This window comes from Hydra viridissima, unplaced genomic scaffold, assembly GCF_058129835.1.
Source record: "Hydra viridissima isolate aposymbiotic clone 2 unplaced genomic scaffold, HvirCarnegie_v1 scaffold_10, whole genome shotgun sequence".
NCBI lineage: Eukaryota > Metazoa > Cnidaria > Hydrozoa > Anthoathecata > Hydridae > Hydra > Hydra viridissima.
Window position 1 is genome coordinate 8,792,182 of NW_028324309.1, and position 11,409 is coordinate 8,803,590.

The following is an 11,409-nucleotide window of genomic DNA, read 5'->3' on the forward strand; positions in this document are numbered from 1 at the left end:
ATTCAATTATTTTACCTTTTACTAAAACAGCTAAAATTCACCTAAGCTTAAAATTATATATTGAACTTACTTAAGATTGAAATGTTTTTTTAGTGTACTTGCTTGTCTCATATTTTTAGTATCTTAAAAGTTGGCACTCAGTGTTTAAAATATTTCCAATGTATTATGTAATTAAATTGTTTTCTATTTTGTATATTAGAAAAGATATTGTAGTTCATAACTACAATATCTTTTCTAATATACAAAAATTCTCTGTTTTTTAAGCAATAAATAGCAATAAAGTGTTTGTAAAATATATTCTTGTAACCAACTTTATGCCTCCATTTAGTTGACTAAAATATGTTATTTGAATGACTTCTCTTAATGATTTTCTTCCACTCCCTGGTTCCAGTAGTTGGAGAAAGACAAGGTCTCTTACAACTGATAGTGAAGAAGATTCTACTGTTGTAAGACATGTTGTTATAAGAGAAGTGTGGCTTGAAAAACAACCATGGCCTCATGCCGTAAGTGCTATGTTCTCTGGAACAATTTTTTTTTTTTTTTTTATAGAGAAAAAATTTTTATTAAACTTAAACATAATTTTATGCAAGTAAAAAATGTATGTAAGTTTGTAGGTATTCCTTTAAATAACTTTATTTTAGAATAATCTTTTGGAAGAAAGTGCTTTTTTATTCCACCTTTAACAAATTTAGTTCTCCTATTTTGACTTTTTCTATTTTAATTTATTCTATTTAAGTTCTTTCTATATTAGGTTTATAAAGTTGATGTGTTGAGTCAGACATCACATTGGTTTGTTTTTAAAAGATACAAAGAGTTTTTTAACTTGCACCAAAAGGTAAAACAAAATATATTTTTTTTCTTTTTGGCTTCTTTTTTAAATTGAATTATAGTGACAAGTAAAGTCAATGCCATCATTTTTAGCTTGTGAAACTCTACAAAGTGCCTAGAGATCTTTTGCCACCTCGAAAGCTAACAAATAATATGGCACGTGAGACGTTAGAGCAACGAAGAGAGTTACTAGAACATTATTTGCAAAAACTTTTAAACAGGTTAGCTCTCTTTTTTTATTTATAAAAGCTAATAGATTTTTCACTTGTTTACAATGAGGATTTGAGTTCTAAGATCTTAAGACAGACAACTTTGTAAAGTATCTACACTTATACTTTCTTGATCTCTCTTCGTTTAAATTTATCTTGTTAAAAAAAGAGTAATAAAAAATGATTAGTGTTATGTGTATGTTATGTATGTAATGCACATAATGCATATACAGTGGGGTGCATTAAAAAAAAATCAGTTTTTTACAAAAAATAACAAGTAAAAAAATCTCAAAGGCGTACTATTTGAAAGTCTTGTTAACAACTGAATTGGAAACGCATTCTCTTGGCAAAACACAATTAAATTTATTAATAATAAACAACAAGAATGTAATCAAAAAGAGAAGCAATAAATTTAATTAAAGAAGTAATTGATCTAAATTAGCTACTTTGGATAAATTTTCTTTCAAAAAACAGTTTATTACTTTAAAATTTTTAATACTTTAACATACTCAGTAGTGGTTTCTATAGGCTGTCAATAAAGTCTTATGTATTAAACTCACATTTTTCCGGTAAACTTAATTTTTTTTCCAGTAACTTATTTCCAGTAAAAAATAATATTTTTTCCGGTAGAATAACAACTTTTTTCCAGTAAAATGTTTGCGGTAAGAAATCAGTTTTTTACCAGTAAAAAGTTAATTTTTTAAAAGTTATTTTCCGGTATTCAAACTTCCAAGTAGAAAATTTTTGTTTTTCAGTAGAAAAATTTTTTTTGAAAAATACTTCAAGTGCTCAAGTGAAAAATACTTTAAGTGTAAATAGATTTTGGAATATAATTCCAAAAGAAACAATAATCTATTTTGAATTAAACGAATGTTTACATTAAACTTAGTTTTATTTATCTTGAAGATTGATATTTAAAATTCACTTAAACACATAAACTTCTTCTAAGCTAAACTTTACATAAACTTTATACTTTGTCCAATAGATTTAAATCAGGGTTACAGATAACTATCAGGAATTATTCACTGAATCAGCAAAGCTTTTCGAGCTTTTTTTGGACGACCTGGCTTTCTTTTTTGGTGCATTTGAATATTTTTGGCTTCAGGAGGTGGATTGTACAATTTCAAACGTATTGCTACTCCTACTGAATGCTTACAGGAGTAATTTTTGAAGAAATGAGGACAAGTACATTTTGCATCTTGCCAACTGTCATCTTTCATCTGAACCACCCAAATTCCAAATTGGTTCTTAACAAATTCATCGAAAGTGGCATCATTTTGATTTTTGTAGATCAAAATGTCTTCTTTTTAATTACATTTTGCTCCCCACTTGGTATGTAATAAAAATTTTCTGCTTCTTTATTTTCTGTAAGAATTTCTTTCTTGGATTTTACCCATTGGTATGCTGATGTCTTGGTAGCCAAACTGATTGTTGTTGTTTTTGAAAACAACTTCAGATTATTTTTGTAACCAAAAGACCAGTTTTCAATCATCTGCAAAGCAACAACTTTGAACTTGCTGATAGGAAATCGTTCATGAAAGGTGTGCTCATCTTTAATTACTCTATTACATGACTCAAGACAGTTGTTAGTGGTTGGGGTGAAATGCCTATAGCCCTCATACCAATTGGAGTTAGTGTTAACCCACTCTGTTTTGAAGTAAAGTAAAAACAAATGTTCTTGGTCATCCCACTTTTTAAAAAACAGATTGATGGCAATTAAGAAAGATTCTGGGCTTGATAACTTTTGTAATGTTTCAATATCTGTCAAAATTGATGTTCTGTTCTCTATTTTCACCATGGATTTAATTTTCTGTGAAACATTTTGGTACATGTGTGCCCAACACATCACAATTTTTTGTTCTTCACCAAAAACTAACTTAAAAGCATTTTGAATGGATTGAGCAGCATCAGAAACCAAAACCTCAGGAGTCATAACAACTTCAAAAATATTTTGGACACCTCTTCTCAATGCTTCAAATAAAAATGTAAAATCTGCAGTTTTTTCAGACATACAAACTCCTATGCCAAAATGATGAAAATGGCGGTCAGAATCAGATGTACCAACAACAAAAACTGGATAGCCTTGCCAAATGAGTTTGTAAGTAGCATCAGCATGGATGATCTTTGCATCTTTGGCAAGACTAAGCAAATGTTTGGTTGAAGCAAAGAATCTGAAAAGGAACTCTTCATCATATGTCACTGTATAGGACACAATAAATGCTGTATGTTCATCTTTTGGCACTGAAGAGTTTTCAATAAACCACTTTTCCAATTCACCTAGACTGATGTTAGTGACTCCAAACTTTTTCTTTCTCAATTTTGCAAGGATATTATTCAGTTGTGTTTGAGATGGTACACAAAAGTCATTTTTGGCCAAGTAGTCACGAATTTGTTTGGGTTTCATTTGCAAATCAAAAAGTCTGTTGATTTCTAACTGAACTTTTTCAGAAAGTTTACCTCCCCTTTTAGTCTCAATAGAATCATGTGTGTGTTGTGAAGTTGTTCTGTATAATAATACATTAGATGAGAAACTGTCATACAAAAGATAAATGCTTGCAGCACATTGAGTTCCTTTAACTTTCACAAGATTACATCGGTAGTAGTCTTTTTGACCTTCTTCAGTTTTGTTTCGAAAATCAAAACTCCAATTTTTTTCTTTGTTCAAAAATTCTTTGACTTCATTTAAATTTTCTAATTTGCAGTCAAGTTCCCATTGCTTGTAGGTTTTTTTTTTTTTTGGAGAACTAGGTAGTGAATCAGCTTCACTTTCTGATGAGTATTGAGGAATGGAATTCATAATGTATTATGATTAAAAGAAATCTGAATATTGCTCTAATAATTGAAAAAAATCTTACATGAAAGTAAAATGATGTAGCTAGCTGCTACTGCTACTGTTACTACTACTACTACTACTACTACTACTACTACTACTACTACTACTACTACTACTACTACTACTACTACTACTACTACTACTACTACTACTACTACTACTACTACTACTACTACTACTACTACTACTACTACTACTACTACTACTACTACTACTACTACTACTACTACTACTACTACTACTACTACTACTACTACTACATAGATTTATATATATATATATATATATATATATATATATATATATATATATATATATATATATATATATATATATATATATATATAGAAATTTATTTTACTAGAACTAATATTAAATTACTGGAAAAAAAGTATTATCTACTGGAAATAAAATTAATTACTGGCGGTTTATTTACTTACCGGAGATTAATTATTTTCTACTGAAAATAATATTTTTTTACTGGAATTTGTAGAAAGTGAAACCGGGAAAAAAGCTATTTTTTACTGGTGATTTAAATTGTCGCGGTTTCTATATGTTAAGGACATCAACAATAAATGCATTATTTAAAAGTTGTTAGTTGCTAAGTTTTTTTTATCAAATGCATTTTCATATTTGCTATTTTCAATCAAGTGCATACTGATTATTCTGTTGACAGAATAATTCCTATGGACATAATAATAAAAGATCATTTAAGAATTGAATAATTTTATAATGTAAATATATTTTATGGGATGTTTTTTTGTTTTAATGAATAAAACTTTAAAAGCTTTTTAATAATGTGGGTTGTGAAAGTATGGTCATTTTGAAAATCACTTTTAATTTATAAACCTAACAAAGTTTATATTCTTTTAAATCATTTTATTTTTTTATATTATTTAATTTGTTTCGTGAAAAGTAAAATTTTCTTATTTAAAACTGTTGTTTTGTTTGCATAAAAAAAATAAATTGTAACCTTGAATTTATCAAACAATCCAAATAAAGTAAACAAAGCTGTTTGATACCTTGTTAATTTACAAATATCAATTTTTTGCACTTTGAGCATTTTCTATTGGAGCTTTTGATTAAATATAGTACTTCTTGATAATTGGATGTTCAGTAATTATTTTGCAAAATACAACTCTTTTTAAGAAAGTTATAAATAGCTTAGTAATTACTTTCATGACTACTGAAAATATTTTCAATTAAGTTGATTGAAATTTTATGACTTTCTATTTTTCACTTTTTTTAAATGAATTTTATGATTAAATTTATAGTGCTACAATGATGGTTGTAGTTTTTTTTTAGCTGCAATGGTGCTGTTCGAAGATCAGAAGAAATATCAGAGTTTCTAGATGTCAAATCACATGTATTAACTTTGTATTCTGAAAAATAAGTAAAAATAGAGACAGCTTTTTAATATTTATTATGCATTCTTATTTGAAATCTTAAAAAGTTTCATAAATATCAAACTTAAACTGTTTATTAAACTTTTGTTTTATGAAATACAAATTATTTTGTAGGACATTTCACATGTTACATATGATTTAGCTCAGTACCTGAAAAAAAATGGTTTGTAACATAGCTGAATTTTTTTAAGTAATAGTTATACCTCAATTAGAAGTGCAAATTAAACTTTTGTGTATCATAGAAATCTCTTTCTTTAAATGTGTATTTTAAAAAACATTTTGAAGGCATTATTTTTATTACAATGACAACAAATCCATTGACCTTTTTTGTGTTCTGCCATGTTTTAGGTGAAAGCATTTTGATGTCAAAAGACTATTTTAAATTGTCTCCAAGTCAGCTATATTGCATAACAAAACAACTGCAAGTCGCTCATCCTACTGGAAGTAAGTAATTTTGATTTCAGATGCTAAAATAGAGAAAAGAGAAAAAAAAAGGAATGCTCTAATGTTTTAATTGCAAAATGATTTATTTAATGGTTATTAAAATTATGAAAAGAGTAAGAATGAAAACAGCCTTTCAACTTTTAGTTATCAAATTATCAAGCAAAATAATTAGATGTGCAAAAGTATAGTTTGCTGCTACTGATTATGGTTACTTTATTTAATTTTTTTGTGTGTAGAGAATACAATTGATCTTGGTTATCTTTATCAGTTTGTAGCTGCTTTAAATAGATTGAGCATCATAGATCCCATATCACAACTTAGTAATGGAGAGCAGTATGATAGTTCTTTCACCTTTGATCTATCAATTTTCTCCTCTTTAAAACAACTGCAGGTACTGTATATATTTTATATAATTTATTATTATTCAGTTGTTAGAACTTTTTTTTTTAAATTTTCAGTCTCTAGTGGTGTATAGCTTTTAAGATAATGACTTGATATGAAGCCTGAACAACTTGTTATGGATTTTATGATAAGGTATTACATTAATTTAATCATTATAGATAGATGGATGCAACATTAACTCATTGCGAGGTTTTGAAAGTTTATGTCCAAAACTCAAAAAACTTACAGCACGATACTGTTTGCAATCTATGAAAGTAAGAATGTTCTTTTTTTTAAACTTGCATTATAATTTATCATTTTGCTAATAATTAAAAATTAAACTAAAAATAAAATATGCTGAAATAAATATTTAAAATTTTTTTTTTTTGTTTTTGTTAATAACTGCATTTATATCTATAATTCTAATTCTTTACTCTCTGTTTAATAAGTTTTTTTCATATAGTTGTAACATTTTTAACTACACTTTTTACCATTTTTTTCATATAATCTTTGAACTACCCATTTAAACAAACTTTCATATAATTGTAACCATTTTTAACTACCCATTTTAACAATTTTTTAAATATAGTTATAAAGATTTTTCAACTACCCATTTTAACTAACTTTTTTATATAATTATAACCAAAAATAAAATATTTGTTAATCATGCTTTGGTTATTCTCAGCAAAATTAATCCATGGCTCACACTATGATCTCTCAGACTTTTTTTCCACTTTGTATACCAAAAATTAAAACAAGATGCACAGAATCTTGTTTAGGTCTGTAACTCTAAACCATTCTTGAAGTAATTATTTGAATACTTTTAATGTATAAAATTTTTTACAAAATAGTCTTTGCTGATTGATGCTGCATTAGAAAAACGTGCTGTAAGTATTTTTTTTTTTCATATTGATTTTGTTTGCATTTTTTTATGTATTGTCTACTAAAGGAGCAAAATAAAATTTTTATGTTATTGAAAATTTTTGATTCAATTATTTTTTCTTTTCTTCTAACTTGTTTTCTCCCTTTTTTTCATTTGTAGGCCCCTCAGGTGAATCTTTTAGGAGAGGTATGGAGAGTACAAGCAGCTTATAAACTTTCAGAAAACAGGTAAATTTCTAAAATAATTTTAATTTATACTTAACACAACATTTTACGTTTGAATATTAAAGTTGCACTATACAAGTACTTTAAGTATCTGTTAATCAGTTTTTTTCATAATTTTATAAAATTTGGTTAGCCATAAAAATGACTAGCTGAATTTTTTTCAATCTTTCTTAAAGTAATTGAAGCTATTTTCTTAGACTTGTTGTCCAACCATGGCATGCTTTGAGTCATATAAATTTCAGCCACAATCAAATTACATCATTTGATAGCTCGATGTCTTATTTGACCAGTTTAGAAAAGGTATTATGTAGTAAAATTAAAAAGTATTTAAATTCATTCAATTTGAAATTGAATTAAATAAGTATATTGTTCAACAAAAAGTCTATTATTCTAGCTTTTATTGAATTAAAAAACTTCTAATATTATTTCTATGCCACAAAAATGAAAAGCTAAAATGTGATATAAAATTTAATTTGTTGTTGGGCTTAAACTAATAAATTCCTTCTTACAGATTGTTTTAAAAAAAGTAAACTTTTTGAAGCTATGAAACAATGTGCACTGGAGTATCCACTGAATTAAACTACAAAGTATTGCGCTAGATGTCAGTTTTGTGCTTAGTTGTGTTCTTAGTAGCAAAGAATTTTCTTAACAGTATTAAATTTGGGAATGGTGTTCAACAGCTGAGAAATTTAATGTTTTGTCTCATTCAGTTGTATATTTGCTTACTTTCAATTAATCAAATATAAAAGAATAAGTCAGAAATTTAACAACTAATTCAAATTCTTCAGGACCATATGAATAACTGCTGGTTTTAATTCGTTATATTTACATTACTAATTAATCTGGTAGTTGTTGTATTACATGCTATGTCATTACTTGCTGAATTGATAATACTAATTGCTCTACATATACCAAATTGAGAAACATTGAAACAATTTGACTTCTAAATGTTATTTTTTTGTTCCTTTGTTGAAATGAAATACTTTTCAGACTCATCTTGTAAAGTTCAGCAAAGCTGAAACTATAAGGCATGTTGAAAATTTATTAAATTTGAAATGGTGAAAAAAAGATGAAGAATTAAGCAATCACATTTTTTTTTTCAATCATATCTAAAGATGATTTTTCTTTATAATTCAGTTAAAAATCAAAAAAATTCTTTTATAAGTTCATGTACAGAGAAAATTTAATTTTTTTAAATTTCACTATTTCGTCTATTTCATTAAGAGATGTTGCGTTGCAGAACTCAACAGTAATTTTTAAAAATAAATATTGTTCATAATTATGCATGTAAAATTGATTAAAAGCTTTTAAAAATATTAAACTTAAATAAAAATTTGTTTTTTTTGTTTGCAATTTAGTTAGATCTTAGTTACAATCAAATCACCCACCTCGACTTACAGCTCGTGACCTCACCCTGTTTACATACGCTTTCTCTTGCCAATAATAGAATATACCTTATATCAGCATCAACACAGGTACAGTTAATTGAATGTTTTTGGAAAAAGGTATTTAAATAACTTTTGTATAATCAAAAAAAAAAAAAAAGTATGCTAAATTATGTTTAAATTATTTATGTAATTTATACTAAAATATGTCTATTAATGCAACCCAAATATGAGATTTTGGTTTTGAGAACTATAAATTAATTTAAGGACTTTTTGTTCAAGGTATTAATATTTTAAGACTAATTTATCCTTACATCTTTAATTTACAAGTTCTTTTTTTTTTGTTAATAGATACTAGTGATAATTTAATGTAAGCAATAATAAGTTGTTTTTTTTTTAAAAAATTTTATTGCAGCCCATAGATACAATAAAAAATCTAAATCTCAGCTACAACAAAGTTCATGCAATTGGAGGTAATTTTTTTTTTTTTTCTTTCTTAGAGATTAACTTTAATATAGCTTTTTCAAGCTTTTTGTTTTTTGTATTTTTCTAGGACTATTGAGTTGTCAAGGCTTAGAGAATTTAAATATTTCATTTAATGGAATTACAGAGATATCTGAAGCAAAGAAACTTGCTTCATTACCTCATCTCTCATGTTTGGAAGTTGCAGGTTTTACTTTTAACAGTTTTATCATTTAATCAAATAATTATTTCATGATGGAAAAGTATTTCCACATCAAAATTATGAGGCCTTATGGAAATATTGCAATCAGTAAAAGTAATTTGTTTAGTTAAGCAATTCAGTAGCACTTAATCATTGCCTAAGTCTCATAAGTAAACAAAATCATGATTAAATATTATTTGCTGTCAGCATATTACATTGTCAAATGTTATGAGTTGAAAACTAGCTCACAACATCTGACAAATATTACTGCAATTTAAACTACATCAAGGAAAAGAATCCTTAACATGGTAAACATTTTAGTTTTAAAATACTGTTCACTTGTAATAAAAGTTTATCTAGTTGTTGTCTTTTAATTTTTTAATTTTTTTGCACAAATAGCAATATTTTTAAAGTACCCCTAAATTTCTGGCAAATGACAAATTTTCTATGTTTTATTGCCAGGTAATCAGTTTACAAAAAAGCGCCGTCATCGTCTTGTCATGTTTGCCTACTTTCGTAGTCGACCAGTAAGTATAAAGATGTTATTGAATAAATTTCCCTACTTTCGTAGTTGACCAGTTAAAGTAAAAAGAGTATAAAGATGTTATTGAATCTGTTTTACAAATACAATTTTGTGCATTACAAAAAGTCAATATAGGTTCAATGAGATCTGTTGTTTATCAAAATTGTTTTTCATTTTCTAAATTGGCTGGTTTAATGATGTATTTTTTAGTTTGCTTTTTTAAAAGATTACTATTTGATACTGTGTTGCATATGCTGACTGTATTTTTTAAAGTTTTAAAATTTTTTTCAAAAAAGTTTCATGTTTAATACCATTCTTTATAGCTGCTTCTTGATAAGAAATTTGCCACACAAAAAGAACAGGTATATATTAGTTTTACAGATTAAAATTTGGCCAATTTTTTCTTCAATTTTCTTTACTTTGTTTTATTTTACATGTAAGGCAAAGCTGGATGCCAAGTTCTTGGCTTTGGAAAATCTTGAGGACATTGATGATAGTATTAGTAGTATAAGCACTCTGTCTGATGAAAGTGACTCTGGTTATGAACAATCCAATTGGAATTCTCAACTTCCTACTTTAACTGAGGTCTATGAAGATGATTTAGATGCTATAAACTGTTCAAGCTGGGATGATGAAAGTACAGCTTCTAGTATGTCTAGTTCAAAAGGTAGTATGTTTATTCATAATGAAGTTCTTTCCAGGGAAGACTGGGACAGAATTTTAAATAAAGATGTACCATCTTATAATGAGGTGCATTCCCAAAATCAGACTTGTGCTAGTGGAAACACACTTCATTCTGATAACAAGCAAAGCACTATATGTAATGATAGTACAGTAGTTGAAGAGAGAAGAGCAAGTGTCAATAGTATAACAAATCTATCAAATAATGCTGCAATCAAGGACTCCATATCAGCCTATGGCTCTGTGAAATCTAACAGTAGTTGGATCAGCAGTTTGTTTAGAAAGAAATCAGATAGCATTAAAACTCCAGAGTTAAATAAACAAAACATTTTCAGCAGAGAGAATGGTGTTATTCCAGAAATTTATGAAGTAAAAGTAGATGAAAAAGATATTTCTCGAAGTTACGATGATAATTGTGATTTTGAAAGAGCTGAAGAGTGTGGAGAATATGAAGATTAGTTTTCTATTGTTTTATATGACTTCTGTTAAATAAACTAATTGAAACTATCACAAATAAAAGCAACTAAATATTTGAATGTATTGAAATTAAAACACTAAAGTTAATGCACTTTGTTCTTTGATTTGAACTCTTATATATGTTGCATATATAATCAGAAAATAGAATATTACATACATAATGTGTAATTCTTTTCTTTTTTTTTTTGCCAGAAAATTATACACACGTATAACTTGTACGCAATTTTTTTTTCTTTTTTTTGCTTTATTTTTACTTTTTCAAATGGTTTCATGTTCATAAATTGTATAGAAAGTTCTATTTATTTTGATATTGTTATATTTTTGTCGTCTTTTATTATTAAATAACTGATATTGATCTTAATAGATCTCTGTAAAAATGCAGTTGTTAAAGCTTAAGTTGTAAAAATGCAGTTGTAAGCTGTAAAAATGCAGTTGTAAGCTGTAAAAATACAGTTGTTAAAGTTGTTAGAG

At 26.8% G+C, this 11,409-nt stretch overlaps 1 protein-coding gene across 1 annotated transcript; it reads left to right on the forward strand.

Annotated features, from left to right (window-relative positions):
• The first annotated feature begins 257 nt into the window (after window positions 1-257).
• LOC145181832 (uncharacterized) lies at window positions 258-11,319 on the forward strand. Its single transcript, XM_090099597.1, has 17 exons — window positions 258-503; window positions 752-835; window positions 922-1,049; window positions 5,176-5,236; window positions 5,391-5,439; window positions 5,625-5,720; window positions 5,957-6,111; window positions 6,281-6,376; window positions 6,953-6,988; window positions 7,144-7,211; window positions 7,406-7,508; window positions 8,567-8,683; window positions 9,009-9,066; window positions 9,147-9,263; window positions 9,720-9,784; window positions 10,104-10,142; window positions 10,222-11,319. Exons 1-17 carry the CDS (start codon window positions 351-353, stop codon window positions 10,918-10,920), a joined length of 2,124 nt encoding a protein of 707 aa, XP_089955723.1. The 5' UTR covers window positions 258-350; the 3' UTR covers window positions 10,921-11,319.
• The last annotated feature ends 90 nt before the right edge of the window (window positions 11,320-11,409 follow it).

Bases quoted from the DNA above. Each gene is read 5' to 3' on its own strand.
- LOC145181832 (XM_090099597.1), top strand. From the start codon at position 351: ATGACTTCTCTTAATGATTTTCTTCCACTCCCTGGTTCCAGTAGTTGG. The intron at 1,050-5,175 runs GTTAGCTCTCTT...GTTTTTTTTTAG, and splicing joins TTGCAAAAACTTTTAAACAG to CTGCAATGGTGCTGTTCGAA. The intron at 9,067-9,146 runs GTAATTTTTTTT...GTATTTTTCTAG, and splicing joins CAAAGTTCATGCAATTGGAG to GACTATTGAGTTGTCAAGGC.